The sequence below is a fragment of the Oncorhynchus mykiss genome, chromosome 6, assembly GCF_013265735.2.
Source record: "Oncorhynchus mykiss isolate Arlee chromosome 6, USDA_OmykA_1.1, whole genome shotgun sequence".
NCBI lineage: Eukaryota > Metazoa > Chordata > Actinopteri > Salmoniformes > Salmonidae > Oncorhynchus > Oncorhynchus mykiss.
The window spans coordinates 40,766,729-40,794,072 of NC_048570.1; the positions used below are offsets into that span (position 1 = coordinate 40,766,729).

The 27,344-nt window shown below is 45.8% G+C and overlaps 1 protein-coding gene across 3 annotated transcripts in view; it reads left to right on the plus strand.

The window, feature by feature from the left end:
* Window positions 1-27,344, plus strand: part of fbxl17 (F-box and leucine-rich repeat protein 17) — a 317,791-nt gene that overhangs the window by 198,092 nt on the left and 92,355 nt on the right. For 2 of the 3 annotated variants that reach the window (XM_036980121.1, XM_036980120.1), the window contains 2 exons: window positions 1,071-1,130; window positions 18,971-19,047. In XM_036980121.1, coding sequence (XP_036836016.1) covers window positions 1,071-1,130; window positions 18,971-19,047 — 137 coding nt within the window. The remainder of the gene's footprint in view (window positions 1-1,070; window positions 1,131-18,970; window positions 19,048-27,344) is intronic. The other variant, XM_021606509.2, reaches the window with a different exon arrangement.

The following is a 27,344-nucleotide window of genomic DNA, read 5'->3' on the forward strand; positions in this document are numbered from 1 at the left end:
GTGTGTGTGTCGTGGTAACTTTGGCTGTCTTGGGTAGTGGAATTGTGTGTGTCGTGGTAACTCTGGCTGTCTTGGGTAGTGGAATAGTGTGTGTGTGTGTGTGTGTGTGTCGTGGTAACTCTGGCTGTCTTGGGTAGTGGAATAGTGTGTGTGTGTGTCGTGGTAACTCTGGCTGTCTTGGGTAGATGGACTAGTTGTCTTGTTGCTGGTCATTGTGTTTTTCTGTTTGTCATTCATGCGTGGCAGAGTCAGGGACAGCACATGTCCTAGTCATGGAAGTGTGGTTACTTAGCGTCTACCCTGGCACATTCTTTACACAGAGTCAGGGATGGGGTGGGAACACAGAGAAAGAGATGGAGGGAGGGAGGGATAGAGGGTGAATCAGAGACAGGAAAAGGTGGTGGGAAGACGATAGAGGTAGAGAAAGGGGATCGCAATGGAGAGGGAGAGAAATGGGGAGAGAGGAAGAAGGGACCACATAAGAGGGCGAGAAACCGAGAGCAAGAGGGAGAGGGGTTGAGAAGGAGGAAGAGAGAGAAGATCACAGATCTAGGATGCGGTTCGTTGTCTTGCTGTGAAACAGATAAAGAGAGGGAGGAGGGGGAAGAAATCCACGAGAGGACAAGAGCATAACAAATGGAAGTATGTGAGGGATCATACGGAGGGATGCTTGTAGACCCGTGATAAACTGTTACAGACGGAGAGGAAGAGAAAGGCAGGAGAGAGAGAGAGAGGGGAGAGAGAGAGTGAGTGAAAAGAGGGGGGAGAAACAGTGAATGAAAGAAATAGACAGAGAGAAAGAGCAAGGGAGAGAGACAATCGAGCAAAGAGTACTGTCGTCATCTGGAATCTATCAAGTATGGATGGACCCCATGAAAGGCTATAATCACACCATCCCCCAAGCACTGTCTATTAAGTCCCATCTTCGTCTCTCTCTTTCTTCCCCTTTCCTCTCTTCCCCTCTCTCCTCCATTTCTTCTCCTCTTCCTCCCTCTCTTCTGTCCTTCTCCCTCTCTCTCTCTGTCATCTTCCCTTGTTCTCTCTCTCTCTCTCTCTCTCTCTCCAACCAGCGTGTTGTCCAGGTCTGGTAATGGAGGAGGATGTGAGACGAGGTGGAGGATGTCAGCGTGGTTAGTGTAATGGAAACACAACAACAGCACCAGGACACCTCTAGAACCATTGTTATCCCCTGGACACACTCATACACGTATATACACCATGTCAATTACACAAATTTCAGTCCCACAAACGCATTGAAGAATCTAAAAAGTTATTGCATTTGTCAATGTGGGTAAAGACCCCCCCCCCTCTTTGTTTTCCTCATATGTCTTACTCCTCTCTCTCTCTCTTTCTTCTCCCTCTTTCTCTCTCCTCTCTCTCACTTCCACTCTTTGAAACAAAGCCATGTCTGCTTAGACAATGATAAGCTATTGGAGTGCTCATTCCAGTCTCCTTTAACAGGTTCACTAGGCTATCAGGCTAATGGCATTCTGTTTTCCTCTGCCCCCTAAAGATGGCATCTTCAAGACCCGGGGAAGGAGGGGAAGGGGGGGGGGGAGAGACTATGCACCTTGAAGTGGGGTAAACCGTGCTCCTTCCTCCTCCCCACCCTCGTTCTCCGCCTTCCATCCTCCTTTCCCCTCTCCTGCGGGATTGCTCTTTCTTTGGCACGGGATCAAACAGCGTTCCTTGGGAAATTAATTTGGGATTCTGGTCATTGGCTGTGGAGAAGGCATTCGAGCCGGTTGACATCTGTTTTAGTGAATACCTAATGGCTGCGTGTCACCAGAGTCAAACACTCTCTTCTCTTTCTCTCTGTCTCTATCTCTATCTCGCACGCTCTCTCTATCTCGCTCTCTCTCTTTTTCTCTCTCTCCTATTATTATTTAGCCACAAGGTTCCCATTAGGGTGCTATTCCCCTCTACCCACAGGCCAAAAGTTGGATTAACTGCTTGGATATTAGCTAGCGTAGCTTGTTAAGCATTCCGTTCTTTAGGAGTGTTTTATAATAAATACGTGTGTGCGTGCGTGTTTTATTTGTAAAATCTGTGTCCGAAGTATTGCTTAAATGGTATTTAACCAGGTCAGAAATGTAAAATAAATGTTCTCTTAAAGTAAAGCTATGAAAAGAGTGGTTTGTAAGAACAGCCTAGAATCAGTCACTCACTGCGCCTCTGCTGCCCCGGTTACCACGGTGACCGTGACCCAGACGATCTGACACAGGAAAGGGTCATTATGAGGTTAATAGGAGGTCACGAAGGGTCGTTAGTGAGGTCCTGGCAGAGTGACCTCCGTCGGAAGAGTCCAAAACCTGATGAACTAACCGTTTTGAAAAGGCTTAATGGAAGCTTCAATCATGTTTCGGCAATGTGCTTTTCCCTGGACCTTGTGCCATCCACCATTCACTTGATTCACTCTTACTCACATAATGTGTCCTCCTCCTCCTTCTATAATTTGAAGCTTTATTTTCCTGGAAGCTCTGCTTTGGAACATGACCGAGAATGTATGTGGTGTTGATGGCGCTTGGCGTGTACATGTTGAAATGTTTTAATAGAAAACGAAATGTTGGGTAAAATGATGCCTCAGAGTGTTGTGCTGTGATCGAACATAGCTGTGGTTCGATTGAGGTGGTCTTTCTCCCTCTCTCCCTCTCTCTCTCTCTCTCTCTCGTTCTCTCTTAAATCCCCCTCTCTCTCTCCAGCTCATCTCTCTATCCACGCTGCTCCCCCTTCCTTTTCCTCGTCCTCGCCTCTCTTCATGCTCCAGTCTTTCTCTCTGGCTAGGGAACTAGACGAAGAGAGACATTTATGGACCGGCCATATGAGCAGCCCAGACCGTAATACCCCCTCCCTGATCTCCATCCAGATGGGGGGGGGTGCACGCGTCTCCCTCTCTTTCTCTCTGCCTAATGGAAGTTCAGGAGTCAGCTCTTTACATTCTGACCCATACTGAACTTGTTCTGATTTGGCAAAATCCGCACACTTTCATGGCAGTAACTGTATTCAATTGGTTATGGCACAGCAGGCGCGTGAGGAGCCCAAGGAAGGGAGTGAGGAAGGCTATGGGGATGTAGCCCGTTGCTTGAGAATTCAATCGGTTACTTATATTATGTAGCCATGTGTCGACTAACTTACGCTCACGTCTGACGGCCGACTCTTCTAGCCCATGGATCAACCTCTCCCGACCCGCGTTTTCTTCTGCAGCGTGGAGGGAAAAACTGCTGTTTAGTGAACCAGCATCCGTCTCACAGCGCCCTAGCGCACGGCGCCCCCCAGAGAAGGAACATTCATAGTGATCGTTTGCGCACGTCAGAGACGTATTTCCTGTCATTAAAGCCACCCGGCGCAATTGAAGTGTCTGCGCTCGGTCATAGTAGTGGGGAAATTGCACGCCACAATATGACTTGTTTCTCCATCCCCCCCACACACACAAATCCCTCTCTCCTTCTCCACCTCATCATATCTATTAGTTCAATGAGCACCCTCCAATTTTTTGCCACTGGGCTAAACATGAACACAGCAGTAATATTGTTCTAACTTATGTCTGTCTCTGTCTCTGTGTGTGTGTGTGTGTGTGTGTGTGTGTGTGTGTGTGTGTGTGTGTGTGTGTGTCTAAGTGTTGGTTAGTGCTCATTAAAGCGGATGGCCTTCATCAAAAGCATGTAGCAATTAGCAGTGCATCAGCGGGCGGAGTGTATGTTATGGCAGCAGGACAGTGGGTAGTACTGTAAACACCGTGACACCTCTCACACCGGAGATAGGTCAGACTAAAGTATACGTTCCCCCCCCAGCGGAGATGGATGTACTGCTGGAGGACTGTAAACAAAGAAACGTTGAAAGTGTAGCAGAGCTCAAGAGTTGTACGCCTGTGTGGGAGTGTTGTTGACAGTTTTCCTCTGAGGCCAACGTTGGAAAGCTGTGGTTTACAGTTTATGTCGGTAAACAGTCCATTGACGCCAGAAATGAGACTTGGCTGTCACTTTCAGACGTTGAGCGAGTGTTGGTAACTTCTTTTGTTGTTCGTTCGACGCTGAGGGGCTTTTTGACTTCGTCTAGAAATCATATCTCCCCAGTCCCAAAGAAGAGGAAACAAGAAACAGAAATAAGACCTTCTGTAACGTAGGATTCCCTTCACAGCCTGTTTATCACGGACAAACATTGCACTGTCCATCTCACATCTGAACACAAACACCCACACACCATTCCCTCAGGGCTTATCACTGTCTGCTACGGGCACTGCCCAACCACTCCTGAGACCCGGGTGAGAGAGGTGTGTATCTGTGAGGGGGTGTGGAAGGATGGTGTCGCTTCACAGAACCACAGTGTGTGTTTACTGCTGTGATTGTACCGGACCTGCTTTTCCACAGGGAAGTGATTTAGACAGGAGGGATCAACAGTAAACTTTCAGAGGAGGAGACAGGCGAGGCAGCAGTTAGTTCTTCCCTTTTTATCTGTCTTTAGTTCATTTTCAGTATGAAACCCAGGTAGTTTGTTTTGGTAGTGAAGTGTGGCGTATTCTCAGTTTCGGGAAACATGCCGTGTTGAACAAGTATGACTGAAGGACACGAAACTCTGCCAACATGTTGAAGGCCTTGTCCTCAGCTGATAACAAGGGTTAGGGCTAACTGTGAGCAGGACATCCAATCATATTCATACTCTTCCCCAGTATCATGGGATGAGGTTTGCTAAATGACCTCATCTTCTCTGCTCCTTTTGGCTAACTGTGTGTGTGTGTGTGTCTACTCTCAGATGCAGTGGCTGTCCGTCGCTCCCAGCCAATCGTCTCGCACACGAAGGTTGCCTCCCCAATGACACCCTATTCCCTATACGGTGCACTAGTTTTGACCAGGGCCCCTGGGGCTCTGGTCAAAAGTTGCACACTATATAGGGAATAGGGTGCCATTTGGGATGCACAAATCCTGCTGGGAGCAGAGAGGATGATGGGCATTTATGTGCTCACTTATGACCCCATGGGCTCAGCTCTGAGCAGGCCTGATGACAGGGTCTGGAATCACCACGGCCATATTCCAACATGATAAACGACCCCGCTCAACACCAAAGGAATGTGAATCTCATTTTAACGATGGGTAATGGATCTAGAGCTAGGCATACAGGCGTCCAGCCAACCAGGTCCTAATTTCTCCAACAGACCCCCTCTCTCCGTATGGACGTCCCAAGGATCCCGGCTAGCATCTAACCCTCTGTTATTGGCCTGTGATAACATCCACAGAGAGGCTGAATAAAAGACGGAACACAGGTTTAGAGGAATACAGATGCGTATTTGTATTGATGGTGAATGTAACCCGTCTCACAGCGTACATACAATACGTTTGTGCATGATTGCGTCTGTGTGTGGTATTGACAAAGACGTGTGGAAGGAAACATGTCTTTGTTAAAGTGTCTTTTTGATTTGTACTTGTCCTCAAGTCTACACAGGTGATATATACGAAAGCACTCAAAGTGCAAGACTCTGCTCATGTTCAATTGGAATTCATAATCACGGATAAATAAAAGAAGCCTTTCGTGAACTAACACTCGTACTTGACTCTTTTTTTTCCCCTCTTACTAGCTCTGATTTTGCTGATAGCTAGTTTATTCAGGAAAAAAATGTACTTAACTGTGAATGACTGTGATATGTGGTTGTCCCACCGAGCTGTCTTAAGGTGGATACACTAACTAACTGTAAGTCGCTCTGGATAAGAGTGTCTGCTAAATGACTCAAATGTGAAGGCCAAATAATAATCCAACCTATTGCTCATAGTTATCTTGTAGTCCATCTCAATCTGGGCTTTTTCTCAATCACAAAGACAGGAAGAAGAGCACGCCAGAAACCATACAGTACTATGGTTGTTATATATTTATTGTGATGGCACTGAGCAGGCATTTGCAGTAACAATGACTATATCACTATCTTTTTTTACTGGCAATCTATGTGGCTTGTATTATCCCATCTCCGGATTGTTTCCTTTCTTTGATGTTGAGGACTAGATTCCCATTAAATGACTCCCAGGGGTATATTGGCTTTTTTTTTACATCCAGTTCTATTAGTCCTATGAAAATAAAGTCTTCAAGTTTTTGTCAACAGAATATCTGAAACTCATTGTTGAAAGTGGTCTGAGACAGAGAGAGGTAGAGGTTTATAGGGAAATATCAAATGTTTTTACGACAAGAATCATTTCGAGAAAGCGGTTCCTTCAGAAGTAGAAAATCCGGTCCTCCCTTCCCCTCCTTTCCTCCCCGCGCTCCGCCCCTCCATTTCATTAGGATTAAAGACGGCCTCAGAGCGTTGACGTCTCTCCGCCACCACCTTCTTTTATGCTTTCACCCTTTAGCAGACCTTGAACCGCTTTTCTTTAGACATTTCACGCTGTACACTCTCTCCTTTCTCTCCACATCTAGAATCATCCATTTTCTATTTTCCTGCTGCTTTTGTCCCGCTAGGCAGCCGTGTAATTGCTGGGCGTGTGATGAAAACGCGGCTACGTGTAAGGCTACGGTATTGTACGCACCTAGAGCCATTCTCCTGGCCGCCTCCTTTATTCCCCTTCCATTGTGGCTCGCTGCTAAAGAGATGCGCTACACATGCCTTGTTGGCGGACTGTCTGCAGGCTTTGTGATAGTAAAGGGAGCGCAAGTCCTCAACTATTGTTGCTATTATTTCTCAGCCTGCCTTGTCCGGGTTCTCTGGTCGCACTGTGAAGGAGTAGATTATCTCCACTTTGGTACTAACGCACACACTCTCTCTCTCTTTCTTTCCTTCCTTCCTGCCGCCTCCTGTGCTAAGCCCTGCTGTAGAGTTGTGGCTGTGCCTGGGCCCAGTAAAAGTCCTGAGTAGACATGTTTCCATTAGGGGGTTAAGCCTGTGTGTTTGGAAGGCCCCCATGTTCCACTGATGTAGTTCCACAGACTGCGTTTTCCCGGGGACTCCTTTTTTATGACGGACGTCTACGAGTTATTACGTTAATAAGGATCGTATGTGGGACCGACTGCTACTACCACAAGGGCCCAGGCTTGTACTGTAAACGGATCTGTACAGCCACTGTTCATGTGCTGGTGGGAGAAAGAAAATACATGTAAATAGCGAATTTGAGGATGTTAAAGTACTGTAACGACCTTGTTGATCAACGGCCCGAAACAACGTCACCTACTAAACCGTTCCGGTTTTTTTCTTCAGTGCGGGTAATTCACACGGGCCTCTTAGCTGAAGCCGTGAGTTTTGTATTAAACGGAGAGTGGTTTTCTTTTTCTTTAAGCAGGTATCGAAGTCCTATTACCGAGCCGTGAACAGGCAGCAGTGTTACACCGCGGACAAAGCTTTGAGTAGCACACTCAGCTCCTCAGAGAGTGAAGGTTCCGCGCAGATAAAAACACTTTACTAGCTGGAAATTGACGGCTGTCCAAGTCAGAGTGTTCTATTGCTCTCTTTGTGATTTCAAACGCTGGCCAAGGCTGACAAAAGTGCATGCTCAGAGCTGCTCTGCATCAATTTTTAAAAAATGTCTCTGAGAGCCCAATTATACACTTTATATGACCGGAGACATTAGCAGATGTTTTTATTACGACAAATTACATGTCTCTTTGCTGACACTGACAAAAAGATCAACAAAAAACAACGCCATTGTCCTTTAATAATAGGTGTACGAGAAAGGGACACAAACATAGAATATGATGTCCTTTTTCAACTGGAGGAGGAAATGATTGTCCAAAAACTAACTTTCAAAGTTTTAGCGACCCAACAATGATAGAGCGTGAATATGTGCGGTGTGCACTCACCGGTGATCTGGCCGATTCTCTCTGCCTGCTGCCATTAAGATAAGCTATTTGTCCGTTTAAATAACTTGAGAATTTTTATAACTTAAAGTCAAATTAGTCTTTAAAATGTATGCTAATTAGGCTATATAATTTTGCCAATTTAATTCAATTTACTTAGGGAAACTTTAGCTTCCCCTAGCCCTATGCATGCGTCACCTATGAGCCTATACCCATCTACTATCCCCCATAGTAGACAAGTTGACCTATTCTATTGGTCTGCTTGCCGAGAAAGGAATAGCCCAAATTGACTCTGGGACAGTAGTGGGATAATAAATCCCAAATCCATACAACCTAGGCTACATAAAAAAAATGACTTTAAAAAGAAATGAGTCTGATGCAACAGATCAGAACATTATTAGCTCAGCAATGCGCACAAGGCAGTAGGCTACATGTGAATGTGCATTTGGCTACCGGACAATGAAAGAAAGTTGAAAACCAATAGAACATAAGAGAAATGTGCTACTGGTTTCAATGGCATATGAAAGTCTGAAATAATTCTGGTCGGATTTTGCCTAGGCTACTTTAAAGCAAGGTAAAACATGCCTCATAATATGTATTAAAATGCTCAGGTTCCTTACAATCAAGGAGCTCCTGAGTGGCACAGTGGTCTAAGGCACTGCATCTCAGTACTAGAGGCATCTACAGACCCTGATTCGATTCCAGGCTGTATGACAACCGGCCGTGAATGGGAGTCCCATAGGGTGGGCCCAGCGTCGTCCGTGTTAGGGTTTGGCCGGGGTAAGCAGTCATTGTAAATAAGAATTTGTTCTTAACTGACTTACTTGCCTAGTTAAATACAAATAAATGCAAATTCAAACTACATTTTGTTACATTACAGACTTATTCTAAATGGATTAAATAAAACAATTTCCTAATTAATCTGCACACAATACCCCATAATGAGAAAGCGAAAACAGTTTTTTTGAAAATGTATAAAACATTTACATAAGTATTCAGACCCTTTGCTATGAGACTCGGGTGCATCCTGTTTCCATTGATCATCCTTGAGATGTTTCTACAACTTGATTGGAGTCCACCTGTGGTAAATTCAATTGATTGGACATGATTTGGAAAGGTACATACCTGTCTATATAAGGTCCCACAGTTGACAGTGCTTGTCAGAGCAAAAACCAAGCCATGAGGTCGAAGGAATTGTCCGTAGAGCTCCGAGACAGCGTTGAAGGTCCCCAAGAACGCAGTGGCCCCCATCATTCTTAAACGGAAGAAGTTTGGAACCACCAAGAGTCTTCTTAGAGCTGTCCGCCTGGCCAAACAGCAGTTGGGATAGAAGGGCCTTGATCAGGGAGGTTACCAAAACCTGATGGTCACTCTGACAGAGCTCCAGAGTTCCTCTGTGGAGATGGGAGAACCTTCCAGAAGGAAAACCATCTCTGCAGCACTCCACCAATCAGGTCTTTATGGTAGAGTGGCCAGACGGAAACCACTCCTCAGTAAAATGCACATGACAGCCCACTCTGAGTTTTCCAAAAGGCACTAAAGACTCTCAGACCATGAGAAACAAGAATCTCTGGTCTGATGAAACCAAGATTGAACTCTTTGGCCTGAATGCCAAACGTCACGTCTGGAGGAAACCTGGCACCATCCCTATGGTGAAGCATGGTGGTTGCACCATCATACTGTGGGGATGTTTTTCAGCGGCAGGGACTGGGAGACTAGTCAAGATCGAGGGAAATATGAAAGGATCAAAGTACAGAGAGATCCTTGATGAAAACCTCAGGATCTCAGACTGGGGTGAAGGTTCACCTTCCAACAGGACAACGACCCTAAGCACACAGCCAAGACAATGCAGTAGTCTCTGAATGTCCTTGAATGGCCCAGCCAGAGCCCGGAATTGAACCCGTTCGACCATCTCTCGCTAGACCTGAAAATAGCTGTGCAGTGTCGCTCCCCATCTAACCCGACAGACCTTGAGAATATCTTCGGAGAAGAATTGCAGAAACTCCCCAAATATACAGTTGAAGTTGGAGGTTTACAGACACCTTAGCCAAATACATTTAAACTCAGTTTTTCACAATTCCTGACATTTAATCCTAGTACAAAATCCCTGTTTTAGGCCAGTTAGGATCACCACTTTATTTTAAGAATGTGAAATGTCAGAATAATAGTAAAGAGAATGATGTTTTTCAGCTTTTATTTCTTTCATCACATTCCCAGTGCCTCAGAAGTTTACTTACACTCAATTAGTATTTGGTAGCATTGCCTTTAAATTGTTTAACTTGGGTCAAACATTTCAGGTAGCCTTCCACAAGCTTCCCACAATAAGTTGGGTGAATTTTGGCCCATTCCTCCTGACAGAGCTGGTGTAACTGAATCAGGTTTGTTGGACTCCTAGCTCGCGCACGCTTTTTCAGTTCTTCCCACAGATATTCTATAGGATTGAGGTCAGGGCTTTGTGATGGCTACTCTAATACCTTGACATTGTTGTCCTTAAGCTATTTTGCTGTTTTACTGTGGATATAGAGACTTTTGTACCTGTTTCCTCCAGCATCTTCACAAGGTCCTTTACTGTTGTTCTGGGATTGATTTGCACTTTTCGCACCAAAGTACGTTCATATCTAGGAGACAGAACGCGTCTCCTTCCTGAGGGGTATGACGGCTGCGTGGTCCCATGGTGTTTATACTTGCAAACTATTGTTTGTACAGATGAACGTGGTACCTTCAGGTGTTTGGAAATTTCTGTCAAGGATGAACCAGACTTGGTTCCAGACTTTTTTTTTTGAGGTCTTGGCTGATTTCTTTTGATTTTCCCATGATGTCAAACAAAGAGGCACTGAGTTTGAAGGTAGGCCTTGAAATACATCCACAGGTATACCTCCAATTGACTCAAATGATGTCAATTAGCCTATCAGAAGCTTCAAAAGCCATGACATCATTTTCTGGAATTTTCCAAGCTGTTTAAAGGCAAAGTCAACTTAGTGTATGTAAACTTCTGACCCACTGGAATTGTGATACAGTGAATTATAAGTGAAATAATTACTTGTGTCATGCACAAAGTAGATGTCCTGATAGACTTGCCAAAACTATAGTTTTTTAACAAGACATTTGTGGAGTGGTTGAAAAACGAGTTTTAATGACTCCAACCTAAGTGTATGTAAACTTCCGACTTCAACTGTAGGTGTGCCAAGCTTGTAGCGTAATACCCAAGAAGATTTGAGGCTGTAATCTCTGCCAAAGGTGCCTCAACAAAGTACTCAGTAAAGGGATTGAATACTTTTTAAAAATACATTAAAAAAATTTAAAAACTCAACCTGTTTTTGCTTTGTCATTATAGTTTGGTGTGAAGATTGATGAGGGGGGAAATTATTTCATAATAAGGCTGTAACGTAACAACATGTGGAAAAAGTCGAGGGGTCTGAATACTTTCCGAATGCACCGTATATGTTTTCAAAATGCATACTGCGTCCAGCTTATTGCAAAATGTTGTGTGATTCGCTGCTGAAGCATGCCTTCCACTGCCTGTGACTTGCTTTACCAGTTGAGAAATTTAAAATAGTATCTCTTTTTAATCGTGGCCCAAAAACTATTTTTTAACACACGATTGCATTTACAATTTTTGCACATTGATTGTGCTTATTAAAGTGTTGTCTGACAGATTTTCCGCTCAACATCTGTTTGTTGTGATAAAATACATAACGAGTATACACACGCAGTAATTCCACAAAATATTGAAAATTACCCATAGACCAATTGTAATTAACACGATGGGAGACAGAGAGCTGGTCTCAAGCGCAGGGCGCAACAGGTGTTTATTTGTAAAGGACCACAGGAGGAGGCAGGTAGCTGTTTCCAGGGGCAGGCAGGAGGTCATACACAGGGGTTCCAAAAAGGCAACAGTAAAGGCAGGGAAAAGTCTAGAAACGTCGTCCGAGAGATCAGGCAATAGGTTGATAACAGGAAATCCGATATGCTAAAGTACAGGCAGAGAATAGGCAAAAGGTGTGGTTAGTGAGGCAGGCAAAAACTATCGTACACGGGAGGATCTAAATTACTGGAAAAACTGAGCTCTGAATTGAAGTGTGTCACAAAACAAACAATACCTCTCAATGATGGGGTGCAAAGAACTGAACTAAATAGTGTGTGATAATTACATACAGGTGTGTGAACAGGGATCTGGAGAATGAGCAGCATTCAGGGGATCTACGTGTTTGAGAGTGAGTTGGAAGTAGACGTTACCCCAATAAGCATGACCAGTCCATTGTATTTACATCAACTGGTATTTCCACCAATGAATAGGCTAAAATTCATTATTTCGCAATGGGATTTTTTTGTTTTGTTTCCTGGGCAATTTTATTTATCATTTTTTTAAAACAAATTTAACGACCAAAGGCCGGCTATTATCGGCTAATGGAAACCCCTTGTGTGTGTTTCTGAGTGTGTGTACTGTGCTGATTTACCTCTGTGTGTGTTTCTGGGTGTGTGTGTTGTGATGATTTACCTCTGTGTGTGAGGAGATGGTTGTATTATTGTTTACCTATGTAAATGTGACAGTGACAGGGAGTCAAAACACTCTGAGCCCCAGGGAGACGCCACCAGGCACATCTCACGCTCTCTCTCTCTCGCGCTCTCTCTCTCGCACGCTCTATCTTGCATTCTCTCGCTCGCACTCTCTCTTGCATTCTCTCTCTCGCACTCTCTCTTGCATTCTCTCTCTCGCGCTCTCTCTCTCATTGTGTCACACTTCTCGCTCACACGCTCTCTCACTCTGTGTGTCTCACTTCTCTTGCTCTCTCCACCTCTCACGTTCTCTCTTCACTTCCTTTCTCTCTCTCCTCTCTTGTAGAGTCGCGTCATACACAGAGCTGTTCTGTTTTCTTGTCTGAATTCTGTATTTTGTGAAGTGTTTTATTGTCTTGCCTACAGTTAATTTATGTGTTTTCCAATTCTCATTCTCTTTGCTCATCTCCTCTTGTCACTTCTTCATCACTTCTTTCTCCCTCGTTCTCTCTTCATTTTCTACCTCTCTCTCTCTCCCTCTTTATTTTCTACCTCTCTCTCTCTCCCTCTTTATTCTATGCCACTCACACTAATCACTCAGCTGTAGAGTTGTTTTGTTGTCATGGCAACTCCTTTGTTGTCATAGTAACTCCCCTTGTTGGCTGTTGAGGGTTGAGCCAGTAGCGGGTAGCGACAGGTAGTCGAACACAGAGTTCTGGACACTAATTGGCCCGTCATATTCCTTGATACAAATGTAGGAACGCCTATGAAGCATTTATCGCTTTACCTTACTGGACAAATAAAGATCAATGCTCAAACAAGCACAGAAGAAAACAACATGAATACAAGAGTCAACCACTTATGGGTTCAGAAACATATATTCCTACACACGGTCCTGTCCTAAGTGAAGCCATAGTAATGTCTGTACATCTCCCATCATCATTCTTACCCCACCAGCAGCAGCAGCATTGCTCCTGGCACTAGGACTACCGGTACATTTATATATTGTAGCATAGATATATTTTGCGTACTAAGCCCCTCATCCATGTGAGTGTGTGTTACTTTCTCTCTCGGTGTTCTAGTGGGCACACTCCGCCCAGGGCCTTTTGTCATGGTAGCTCGACATGATTGAAAGAGAGTGGATCACTAATTCATGTCAGCTGAGCGCGGGACAGGAGCATGGGGGAACCCAAGGGTAGGCAGGTGCTTGTTGCTTCTCAATCAGGGGGATTCTTTAATGTGACACGCACTGTGCCGTCTTCCGCCTTAGATTCTCTCCTCGCTTCTACTCTTCATCGCCTCTCATCCCAGCTGGGTCTCATGAAAGACCTCTCTGGCTCACTGTCTCACTTTTTTTTTTTTCTATCAATCTCTCGTGCTATCGCTCGCTCCCTCCCTCAATTTTTGTCTCTCTCTCTGCATTTCTCTCCCTCTGCCTCTCTGTCTGCCCCCCCCCCCCTATTTCTCCGATGTTGGCTCTAATTGGGTTTGCCCTGACCCCAGAGATCAGGGCACACAGTAACAAGCTCTCGGAGGAAACATCACTCTCCTTCCTCATCCCTCCATCCGTTACCCCTCTATCGCTGCTCAATGTGCTCATTTGTCAGCCTGGATGGTCACTAATGCTGCAGCACTAATATACTCCACGGAGAATAATGATCCATGGGACTTAATGGTTCTTCCGTCTCAGCTCCCCAGTTTGACTGGTGGGTCAGTTTGACCAGTTGGCTCTACTTCTCACGTTTGATGAGATCTGAGTGGGTCTTTGCCGTTTTCTCTACCGTGACCACCACAGATAGAGTGTGGCGTGTCAGGTTCCCCGTTTTTGTCCAGAACGGCGCCACGTTTCGCAGAATAACCGAATTAGTGGAGCTGTGTGCATTTGAACTCGTACTAGACCAACATTTACAGTTTAGAATGAGCCGGTAACGGGTTTAGAGTGACCGCATGTCTATTAGAGGGCATGGTTCACGGTCTGGACTGCGTATCAGGTCACCTCAGCTGTGGGGGAGTGGGGTTTGCAGGGATATGGAAACAGCATTAGTTGTGTGGAGAGCAAGGTACTGTCTGTCGCCTGATGGTCTAACAATGGTCCTCAATGATCTTTTCATGGGCGCCACTGAAACGCATCAAACTGCAGTAAATTTACAGGAATCTTTTTCCTCCATTTGGATAATCGTCTTCAGTGGAAATGGAAAGAGAGGTGGATGCGAGGGAGAGGAGACGGGAGGGAGAGGCACAATGCAATATAAAAGGTTCTCTATCTATGTGGATTCAGACCAGTGAACTCAAGCTAATGGGGTGGGGTCCATGTTGGGAGGCAGATTCACTCGATACAGCCGGAATAGTCCATGTACCCATTCTTGTTGCTACTGTCACATATGCTTTTCTTATTGGCTTTTATCTTTGAGTCTTCCGTTTGCAAATGTGTCACACCACAAGGTGTAATACATGAGAATACTTATCCATGTTGTGTTTCATATGCGAGAGCATATTTATCATATCACATAAAAATTGGAGAATCACACATGCGGATGGAAAAATATGAGCCCGGTAAATGCGATTTGTCTCAATTCAACTGGAAATGTGTTGTATTGACTCTCCGGTGAAATGGTTGTAACCCAAATAGCGCCCTATTCCCTACAGTATACTTCATGGGCACTGGTCAAAAGTGGTACACTATCGGGAATAGGGTGCCATTTGGGACCGAAGCCATGGAACAATGGAATAGTTTTCTGCTTGTGATCCTGATTCTCTGGAGGGAGTGTGTGACATGAGGTGTTTGTGATGATGGGGATTGAAGGTTCTATCCTGTGACAGTGTTCTACTCCTTCCTGTTGTCACAGGGTACCATTGTTCAACATGTCATCGCATTGTCACAAAAATCATTGACTTGGAAAACATGAGTATTATTCAGATTAGGTCCTGTTGTCATAAAGCTTTACACAATTACATCAGATCTTTTCACATCAGATATTCTTCAAAAGACCCATATCTGATGTGAAAATATCTGATGTAATTGGTCAAAAGATCAGAATTGGGCTGCCTGTGTAAACACAGCCTACATCCCAATTCAAACGGAAAGCATTTGGAAATAGAATGTGTTTGACTGAATGACAAAGAAAAGACGGGCCGCGAGCGTCAACCGTGTCTACAGCATCATACTGTAGCTTATGAAATTAGAAAGCAAGTCTATTTTTCTGGCGTCTACGTGGAGCAATACTGGTAAAGTAAGCAGATGAAATGTGAGGGTCGTTTGTAGGAAAGGAATTAGTTGAGTTGTTCAAATGGTATTGGTCACATATTATTTAGCAGATGTTATTGCGGGTGTAGCGAAATGCTTGTGTTCCTAGCTCCAACAGTGCAGTAGTATCTAACAGTTCACAACAATACACACAAATCTAAAGTAGAAGAATAGAGTTAAGAAATATATAAATATTAGGACGAGCTGTCGGAGTGGCATTGACTAAAATACAGTAGAATAGAATACCGTATATACATATGAGATGAGTAAAGCAGTATGTAAAACATAATTAAAGTGATGAGTGTTCCATTATTAAAATGACTGTGTCTATAGGTCAGCAGTCTCTAAGGTGCAGGGTTGATTAACCGGGTGTTAGCCAGCTAGTGATGGCTATTTAACAGTCTGACGGCCTTGAGATAGAAGCTGTTTTTCAGTCTCTCGGTCCCAGCTTTGATGCACCTGTACTGACCTCGCCTTCTGGATGGTAGCGGGGTGAACAGGGCGTGGCTCGGGTGGTTGATGTCCTTGATGATCTTTTTGGCCTTCCTGTGACATCAGGTGCTATAGGTGTCCTGGAGGACAGGTAGTTTGCCCCCGGTGATGCGTTGTGCAGACCGCACCAGCCTCTGGAGAGCCCTGCGGTTGCGGGCAGTGGAGTTGCCGTACCAGGCTGTGACAGGATGCTCTCAATTGTGCATCTGTAAAAGTTTGTGAGGGTCTTAGGGGCCAAGCCGAATTTCTTCAGCCACCTGAGGTTGAAGAGACGCTGTTGCGCCTTCTTCACAACACTGTCTGTGTTGGTGGACCATTTCAGATCGTCAGTGATGTGAAGCTTTCCACCTTCTCCCACTGCGGTCCCATCGATGTGGATAGGGGCGTGCTCTCTCTGAAGTCCCCGATCAGCTCCTTCGTTTTGTTGACGTTGAGGGAGAGGTTATTTTCCTGGCACCACTCTGCCAGGACCCTTACCTCCTCCTTGTATGCTGTCTCATCATTGTTGGTAATCAGGCCTACAACTGTTGTGTCGTCTGGACACTTGATGATTGAGTCGGAGATGTGCGTGGCCATGCAGTCATGGGTGAACAGGGAGTACAGGAGGGCGCGGCCCGTCAGGAAGTCCAGGACCCAGTTGCACAGGGCAGGGTTCAGACCCAGGGACCCGAGCTTAATGATGCGCTTGGAGGGTACTATGGTGTTGAATGCTGAGCTATAGTTAATGAACAGCATTCTTACATAGGTATTCCTCTTACCCAGGTGGGATAAGGCAGTGTGCAGTGTGATGGCGATTGCTTCATCCGTGGATCTGTTGGCGCGGTATGCAAATTGTAGTGGGTCTAGGGTGACAGGTAAGGTAGAGGTGATATGATCCTTGACTAGTCTCTCAAAGCACTTCACGATGACAGAAGTGAGTGCTTCGGGGCGATAGTCATTTAGTTCAGTTACCTTTGCCTTCTTGGCCACAGGAACGATGGTGGCCATCATGAAGCATGTGGGGACAACAGACTGGGATAGGGAGCGATTGAATATGTCCGTAAACACACCAGCCAGCTGGTCTGCGCATGCTCTGAGGACGCGGCTAGGGATGCCGTCTGGGCCGGCAGCCTTGCAAGGGTTAACACGTTTAATTGTCTTACTCAAGTCGGCCAGAGAGAACGAGAGCCCACAGTCCTTGGGAGCGGGCCGCTTCGGTGGCACTGTGTTATCCTCAAATGGGCGAAGAAGGTGTTTCTGCTTGTCCGGTGACCGCGACACGGCTGGTTTTCCCTTTTTAATCTGTGTTTGTCTGTAGACCCTGCCACATACAGTGGGGCAAAAAAGTATTTAGTCAGCCACCAATTGTGCAAGTTCTCCCACTTAAAAAGATGAGAGAGGCCTGTTATTTTCATCATAGGTACACTTCAACTATGACAGACAAAATGAGAAAAAAAATCCAGAAAATCACAGGATTTTTTATGAAATTATTTGCAAATTATGGTGGAAAATAAGTATTTGGTCAATAACAAAAGTTTATCTCAATACTTTGTTATATACCCTTTGTTGGCAATGACAGAGGTCAAACGTTTTCTGTAACTTCACAAGGTTTTCACACACTGTTGCTGGTATTTTGGCCCATTCCTCCATGCAGATCTCCTCTAGAGCAGTGATGTTTTGGGGCTGTTGCTGGGCAACACGAACTTTCAACTCCCTCCAAAGATTTTCTATGGGGTTGAGTATTTTTTGCCCCACTGTACGTACCTGTGTTTCGATCTTCCCTATGTTACGTAGACTAAAGACGTAGTTTAAAATGTATTGGGCTGTAAGCTAAGGTTTGTCAGTCAAATAAGTTACATGATTTGAAACAATTTGCAGTCTACCTGTGGTTATTTCGATCGTAGGCATATAGCCTAGGCAGGTTACGTCCGGAAAACTCAAGGACTCCGATTTTAAAAGAGAATAATGTTCATGTAGACGAGAGAGACTTGTAGAAGAGAGAGACTCGCAATTATATGCTACAAACGTCCTCCTGAGCTAGCAAAGCAAAGTGAGTTGAAGGTGAGTCAAAAGGAACCCACAACAATAACTCCCAGGGCCTGTTTATTGTGGATTTTCATGACAGTTATACGCTACGCAGTGTATGTGAATTGACGCTGGCTACTCTAACATGCACCTTTCATGCCATTGACGGGCCGTGATTTCGGCTTAAAAGACTCTACTCAGAGATGCTTTTATGAATACAGGCCCAGAACTTGAAAGGCCCAGCGTTCAGCTGTAGGAGACAGTGGGGCGTCATACTATCCCACTCTAACCTCATGGGAAAGCCCCCGTGTGCATTTGACGAAATGAAATATGCAGCATAATCCGGACCAAAAAAACATCTGAGGGATTTGCTGAAGGTTAATGGGTCAAACGCATTGATCAAACCAGTGTTGCTAACTCTCGGCTCATTAGGACCATTTACAGGAAATCATCTGAAACAGCTTCTCTGATCTTCCTCCGGCCTCCCCTGGAGTGCGCGCACACACACACACGCGTGCGCTCACGCTCGAACATGCGCACACAGACATGCGTGCACGTGCACACACACGTTCACAGGGGGGGGTCTCTAGGGTGCCAGGGTAGAGAGACTGGGCCGAATGCAGATATTCCACCACTGAGCTCCTTTGAAGTGTAACACACACACACACACACACACACACCCTCCCCGTCCGCTGCGTTATCGTAGGCCCTGGTCTGTGGGCTTTAATGAGAGCAGATCATGGTTAATTATTGATCAGTGTAAGTGTTAGGAGAAGCACACAGTGAATATATGAACAGATATGTCCCTGGAGCTGTCATGGTTAACCTATAGTGGGGAACACTGCCTGCCGTGAGTGTGTAGAAGTCGTAAGCGTAGAACCAGACCCTGTGTGTTTTGAAAACTCTTCGGGTGATCCGGCGCTTTCCTCTCATCCCCCCTGTTTCTCTGTCTCTTCCTCCCAGGTGTGTGGAGATCATCGCCAAGGAGGGGAGGAGCCTCAAAGAACTCTACCTGGTCTCCTGCAAGATCACAGACCACGGTAAAAAATGGCATTCTATATGCTATATTTCTACAACTAACTTTGGGTGAGAGTTACTGTACTGTGTGTGTGTGTGTGTGTGTGTGGTGTGTGTGTGAGCGCGCTCCAGGGCTTTCATTGAGTAACTTCCGTCTAAGCTGACCTCAGAAAGTTGACTGTGTGTCTCTTCCTCTGGGCTCTGTCCTCTCTCACCCCTTTCACCTCTACTGGCATCATCTGAACACCTCATCTATAATCCACACATATCTGATCTCAAATCCGTCTGAACTTCTCTCTCTCCTCTGGAAGAATTGTAATACTCCAACTATTACCAGTACAGTAATAGTTTATAAAACATGTTTGCATGTCCAGACCTTGGTCGTGTGGACGTTCCCACTGCAAACTCACATGACTTATATGTTGGTGTGTTCCCCCCCCCCCCCCCAGAGTAAGATCCTATGGTGTCTTAGCCTGGTCTGTGTTGGTTAGGGGAACACTTGTGTTCATGTCTCGAATCGTTCAGGGGTTCCACTGCCATGTGTTTCCCCTCTAACCGACCCATAGTGAGTGTAATCACTGGACCACTCCCCTTCAGAGTCTCTGTGAACCGTGGACCGACCACTTGATAAATGACCACAATAGTACATTAGTGCGCACTCTCTCTCTCTCTCTCTCTCTCTCTCTCTCTCTCTCTGTCTCTCTCTCTCTCTCTCTCTGTCTTTCTCTCTCTGTCTCTCTGTCGCTCTGTGTGTGCAACACTCACTACCAGGTTCCAAACGGCCTCTGGAAGCAACGTCAGCACATTAACTTGTTTGTTGGGAGCTTCATGAAATGGGTTTCCTTGGCCGAGCAGCTGCACACAAGCCTAAGATCAACATGCAAAATGGCGAGCGTCGGCTGGAGTGGTGTAAAGCTCGCCACCATATGACTCTGGAGCAGTGGAAACGCCTTCTCTGGAGTGACGAATCACGATTCACCATCTGGCAGTCCGACAGACCAATATGAGTTTGGCGGATGCCAGGAGAACGCTACTTGCCCGTATGCATAGTGTCAACTGTAAGGTTTTATGGGGGAGGAATAATGGTCTGGGGCTGTGTTTCATGGTTCAGCCCGGGCCCCTTAGTTCTCGTGAAGGGGAATCTTAACACTACAGCGTACAATGACATTCTAACTTTGGCAACAGTTTGGGGAAGGCCCTTTACTGTTTCAGCATGACAATGCCCCCGTGCACACAGTAAAGTCCATACAGAAATGGTTTCGGTGTGGAAGAACTTGACAGGCCTGCACAGAGCCCTGACCTCAACCCCATCGAACACATTTGAGATGAATTGGTACAGCGACTGCGAGCCGGGCCGAATCGCCCAACATCAGTGCCCCGACATCACTAATGCTCTTGTGGCTGAATGAAAGCAAGTTCCCGCAGCAATGCTCCAACATCTAGTGGAAAGCCTTCCCAGAAGAGTGGAGGCTGTTAAAGCAGCAAAGGGGGGACCAACTCCATATTAATGCCCATGATTTCGGAATGAGATGTTCCCGCGAGCAGTTGTCCACATACTTTTGGTCGTGTATGTTTGTGTGCGTGGCCGAATAGAGACGCCCTCTCTCCGAGATCTAATAGAATAATGGTTTGCTTTCCTGCTCCAGCCTTTGATAAATGCAATCAAAGCACTGAGCTTTCCATCTGCCATTCTGGGCCAGTCTGTTCCGCCCATCTCCTACTCAAATGACTCTATATTAATGGCCTCTTGAACAACAGTTGAGATGTCCACAAGCCCCTTGTGATTAAGTGTTCCGTTTTCCCCCGTCATTCGCTTCCTGCGTGTTTGCTTTTTATTCGAGAGAATGGGGGAGGTGGCGAGGGAGGGGGGGTAGAGAGAGAAAAAGAGAAGGAAGGAAAGAGCTTTTGGTAATGGACATGTCATTACACTTTAAACTTCTAATGATGTTGTTCAGAACAACTCATTTCGCTTGTGATGTATCAGGTTGTAACAGCAGAGATGTAGGGGAGAGAGAAAAGGGACCAATTGTATGGCACTAACCTGGCAGGATATACTAAAGTCATTTACTCTCATACTGAAAGCCCCTATTAGGCCTGATAACCAAAACCTCCTGGCCTCGCTTAGTCCAACACACACACGCACACACACACACACTCACACACATACATACACACACACACACACACAAAATGCATGTTTCTAACTGTAAATCCCTGCCTTCCTTATGTTCATTGCATTGGTAAATGTCAAAAAAATACCAAAGTTGAAGAAATATGTTAATATGCAGTTCACACACACACACACACACTACAAACACTACACACACTCCTAACTGAAACCTCATGTCGTGGTAAAGCCCTCTTTCATGTCGTTTGGTCAGTAATTGTGTTGAGAACAGGCTAAAGCACTGCCGGGCCTGCCTGGATTTACAGCAATGACACACACTTCCCCTCTCTAACTACTCTGCTGTGAGTGACGCACTCTCTCTTTCTCTCTCTCTCTTTCTCTCTCTGTCTCTCTCTGTCTCTCCCTGTCTCTCTCTCTCTCTCTCTGTCTCTCTCTCTCTCTCTGTCTCTGTCTGTCTCTCTCTCACACACACACAATGTGCTGGGCTGTGATGAAGCTGTTACTCGAGGGTTTATGAGAGTGATGTGTACCTGAGTGAGCCAGTCAGAGACTGCTGTGGAGGGAGCAGCGTTAGAGACTGCTGTGGAGGGAGCAGCTTTAGAGACTGCTGTGGAGGGAGAAGCGTTAGAGGCTGCTGTGGAGGGAGAAGCGTTAGAGACTGCTGTGGAGGGAGCAGCGTTAGAGACTGCTGTGGAGGGAGAAGCGTTAGAGACTGCTGTGGAGGGAGAAGCGTTAGAGATTGCTATGGAGGGAGCAGAGTTAGAGACTACTGTGAAGGGAGCAGCGTTAGAGACTGCTGTGGAGGGAGCAGCGTTAGAGACTGCTGTGGAGGGAGCAGCGTTAGAGACTGCTGTGGAGGGAGCAGCGTTAGAGACTGCTGTGGAGGGAGCAGCGTTAGAGACTACTGTGGAGGGAGAAGCGTTAGAGACTGCTGTGGAGGGAGCAGCGTTAGAGACTGCTGTGGAGGGAGCAGCGTTAGAGACTGCTGTGGAGGGAGCAGCATTACACCACCCAATCCGGACACACACAAATTGATTTTGATTTTGTCAACTGGGACAGGTCAAAAAGTTTTAAACATTATGGCAATTTAGCTAGCTAGCTTGCAGTTGCTAGCTAATTTGTCCATGGATATACATTTTGGGTTGTTATTTTACCTGAAATGCACAAGGTCCTCTACTCTGACAATTAATTCACACATAAAACAGTCAACCGAATCGTTTCTAGTCATCTCTCCTCCTTCCAGGCTTTTTCTTCTTTGGACTTGGCGATGGCGATTGGCGATGGCGATTGGCAACTAACTTTCATAATAAGGTATATTACCACAACCGACCTCAGTTCATCTTTCAATCACCCACGTGGGTATAACCAATGAGGAGATGGCACTTGGGTATATGCTTCCAAAAACCAATGAGGAGATGGGAGAGGCAGGACTTGTATCACGTTCTGCGTCACAAATAGAGGTGACGCAGAACAAATAGAGGTGACGCAGAACAAATAGAGGTGACGCCGAACAAATAGAGGTGACGCCGAACAAATAGAAGTGACGCAGAACAAATAGAAGTGACGCAGAACAAATAGAGGTGACGCAGAACAAATAGAGGTGTCGCAGAACAAATAGAGGTGACGCAGAACAAATAGAGGTGACGCAGAACAAATAGAGGTGACGCAGAACAAATAGAAGTGACGCAGAACTTCTAGCACACGCAGACGCCCGTTGAAACGCGCGAGCAGTGTGGGTGCAATGATTGAATAACATGTATGTGTACATTCATTTTGCGACACTCGAGCACGCGACGCGACCGGTGTGGTCAGCGTTGTAGAGACTGTTGTGGAGGGAGCGGCATTAGAGACCGTGGCAACAGGACAGAAGACATGTCACAATGCAAACGCCTAAACACACCTCCACACTCTCTGTTTATCTCTGTTTTTCTTTCTCTTCTCTGTTTCTCTGTAGATGCCGGCAGACATTTGCTTCAGTCCCAGCTCAGCTTTGCTGTTAACAGTCTTCTCTCTCTTTCTCTCCTTCTCTCTCTCTCCTCTCTTTTCTCTCTCTCTCTCCCCACACACACACACCACACACCACACACACACACACACACAGGACTATCCACCAGTAAAGACCATTTCAGGTGACTGCATCCTTTCACAACATAGCTCTCAGTGGTATTTGGGAAAACTAGCAGCCACACAACCATTACCCAGAACCCTCTCCTCTCTCAAGATATTGGAAAGTGCCCACTTGTATGTTTCCTCACGGTCACTGTCAACGTTTGTTGACAATTTTGTCGTCTTGGTTTGGAAAGAAAAACAGGCCTAGATGTTGTTTTTGTGGGAGCTGTTTTTGGAATGTTTGCGGCCATCATGGACATACAACATGTCTGTTTTAAAAGTGACCTTTTGTTCATTGCCATTTTGAGCACTTAAATCTAAGAGTATGAGGAAAGCACTTTAAAAGCTTATTTCCTAAGAAGATGAGAGGTATTTGGAGTACAGCTAGATGTGTGTCCTTATATCTCGACCTGGTGTTGAACTAGCCTTGTTCATTGAGTGCTTGGTGCATGTTTTGAACTCACCTTGTTCATAAGTGCTGGGCACAGGACATGTTTTGTGTTGAACTACCCTTGTACCTGAGTGCTGGGTACATCTGCGTCCTCCTGAACAGATGTTGAGAGCCAGGGACATGATGTGGATGGGTCTCTCTTTATCAGCCAATATTAATCTCTCTGAGTGGCCCTCTGCACTTAAGACCTAAAGCTTAAATGACCACGATCATGTCACATCAATATCCAGCTCAACTCTGCCGTCAGCTGTCTCATTCAAAAGCCCATATGATTTTGTGCGCTTGCGTGTGCATATAAGGTGCGTGTGTGTGGTGTTTCTACATTGCTCTGCCGAAACATGACGCTGATTAGGAAGCTTGTAAGACCTCTCTCTCTCTCTCCCTGCCAATCCCATGTATCGATCCCGTCTCCTCTGTCTGTCTCTATAATGGAAGTGGACAGGGGAGTGTTTGCCCGAGAGTCACTTGGTTCCAGTGTCCGTTTATGTGGTTGTGTTGCTGCCAGTCGAAAGGATATTCAGAGGAATCTGTTGGTGTGTGTTCCCTCTCTGTCACAGGGCTTTACCGTGTGTTACACAGTCAGTCCATCGTTAAGAGCAGGCCCAGACCCAAGGTTAATAACTGCTGCGGGTAGTCGAGCGTTGGGCCAGGAACCGAAAGGTCGCTGGTTCGAATCCTCGAGCCGACTAGCTGAAATAGCTGAGCGAGACACTTAACCCTAGTTGCTCCTCTAAACCACTCTGGATAAGAGCGCCTGCTAAATGACTAAAGTGTACAAATGTAAATGTCTCCCTAGCAAGAGAAGTCTGTACCCCTTACTGTGTTTTTCTGTCTTTCACCTGAAATACTCTTTAGCCTCGTGGCCTACCACCTGCTCTGGAATGATGCAAGCTTGTAAAAACCTCTCTCATACTGCCAATCCTGTGTATCGATTACTTCTCCTCTGTCTGTCTGACTGCTTTCTCCAAGTAAGAAAACCTTGAGACCTTTATTGACTTACGGTAGTCATCCATTCCTCTATTTTCCTGTCCTCCACCTTCCTCGTCTCTCCCTGGCCGGTCGTGTGTACAGCGCATTCGGAAAGCACTCAGACCCCTTCACTTTTTCCACATTTTGTCACGTTACAGCCTTATTCTAAAATGGATTACATAGTTTTTCCCCCCCCTCATCAATCTACATACAATACCCCTTAATGACAAAGCAAAAACAGGTTTTTAGAAAATGTTGCTCAATAAAATTTTTAAAAAACGGAAATATCACATTTACATAAGTATTCAGACCCTTTCCTCAGTACTTTGTTGAAGAACCTTTTGCTGCGATTATAGCCTCGAGTTGTCTTGGGTACAAGGTTGGCACACCTGTATTTGGGGAGTTTCTCCCATTCTTCTCTGCAGATCCTCTCAAGCTTTTCCAGGTTGGATGGGGAGCGTTGCTGCACAGCTATTTTCAGGTCTCTCCAGAGATGGAGCAGATTTTCATGAAGGATCCATCGGTGCTTTGCTCTGTTCATCTTTGCTTCGATCCTGACTAGTCTCCCAGTCCCTATGGCTGAAAAACATCTCTACAGCATGATGCTTCCACCACCATGCTTCACCATAGGTATGGTGTCAGGTTTCGTACAGATGTGAAGCTTGGCATTCAGGCCAAATAGTTCAAGCTTGGTTTCATCAGACCAGAGAATCTAGTTTCTCGTGGTTTGAGAGTCTTTAGGTGACTTTTTGCAAGTGGGCTGTCATGTGCCTTTTACTGAGAAGTGGCTTCCGACTGGCCACTCTACCATAAAGACCTGATTGGTGTAGTGCTGGTTGTCCTTCTGGAAGGTTCTCACATCTCAACAGAGAAACTCTGGAGCTCTGTCAGAGTGACCATATGGTTCATGTTCACCTCCCTTACCAAGGCTCTTCTCCCTCGATGGCTCAGTTTGGTTGGGCGACCAACTCCAGGAAGAGTCTTGGTGGTTCGAAACTTCTTCCATTTAAGAATGCTGCAGACATTTGTTTGTACCCTTCCCCAGATTCGTGCCTCAACACAATCCTGTCTCGGAGCTTCCACCTCATGGCTTGGTTTTTGCTCTGACATGCACAGTCAACTGTGGGACCTTATATAGACAGGTGTGCCTTTCCAAATCATGTCCAATCAATTACATTTTCAACAGGTGGACTCCAATCAAGTTGTTGAAAAATCTCAAGGACGATCAATGGAAACAGGATGCACCTGAGCTCAATTTCGAGTCTCACAGCAAAGGGTCTGAATACTTATGTAAATAAGGTATTTCAGTTTTTTATTTCTAATACATTTGCAAAAATTTCTGAACCTGTTTTCACTTTGTCATGATGGGCTATTCTGTGTAGATTGCTGAGGATTTTATGTATTTAATACATTTTAGAATGTGGGAAAAGTCAAGGGGTCTGAATACTTTCAGAAGGCACTGTATCTGGGAGTGTGAGAAGAGGAGTGAAAGCTCTGTGTGTGTCTGGCTTTATCTTGTCGCGGTTGTGTGGACGGATGCATGTTATCTGTCCTGTTTAGAGAGTCCTGATAAGGACTGCCCTCTGTGGTGCCTGAATAAAGAGGAGGCCCTTCTCTCGTGTGAGTGTGTTCATCTGTATGCATACCCTGAACGGAGGACGCCACCTATGATCTCCCTTGCTTTCCCATTCCCTTTTTCTCCCTCCGGTACTCTTTCATTCTCTCATACCCCCCCCCCCCCCCCCAGCACTCCCTTTCCTTCCTCTGTTTTCCTCTCTTCGTCCCTCTCTCCATCCCCCTCTCCGTTCTCTCTTTCATCTGAAAGGTAAACTGTTAGCGTGCTAGACGTTGATATATGACGTTTCTCTGTCACTTCCCTCTGGTAGGCTCACAGGAATAGAGTGGTCTGCTGCTCTCCAGGTGACGCGAGTGAGTGGGTCGGTTTGTTTCCCTGCACACAGCCCGGGGGGTGTAATATAAACCCATACACTCTCCATTGATACCTTTTTTCTTCCTAAAGACGGTGAAATATATGATGCAGGGTTGTGGAGTAACGGATTACAGCTGCGCAATTGAGAGGGTCTTGTCTGGCTGCGTCATCACTTGGTACGGCGAATACAAGGCACCCGACCCCAAGGCACTACAGAGGGTGGTGAGTACGGCCCAGTACATCACTGGGGCCTGGAGCGCTGCCATTCAGGACCTCTATACCAAGCGGTGTCGGAGGAAGGACCAAAAAATTGTCAAAGACTCTATCCACCCAAGCCATAGACTGTTCTCTCTGCTACCGCACGGCAAGCGGTCCTGGAGTGCCGAGTCAGGCACTAACAGAACCTTGAACAACTTCTACCCTCTAAACAAGACAGCTAAATAGCCAATCAAATGACTACCCGGACTACCCACACACTCACACATACTTAGACTGACACCTCAACTCAAATACACACACACACAAATGTTTCTCACTCATCACATACGCTACTGCTACTGTCTTATCTATCTTGTTGCCCAGTCACTTTACACCTACCTAATCAAATGGCTACCCAGACTATTTGCGTTGTACCCCTCTCTTTTATACTGCTGCTACTTTCTGGTTATTATCTATGCACAGTCACTTTAACTATACCTCGACTAGCTTGTGCCCTCGCACATTGACTCTGTAC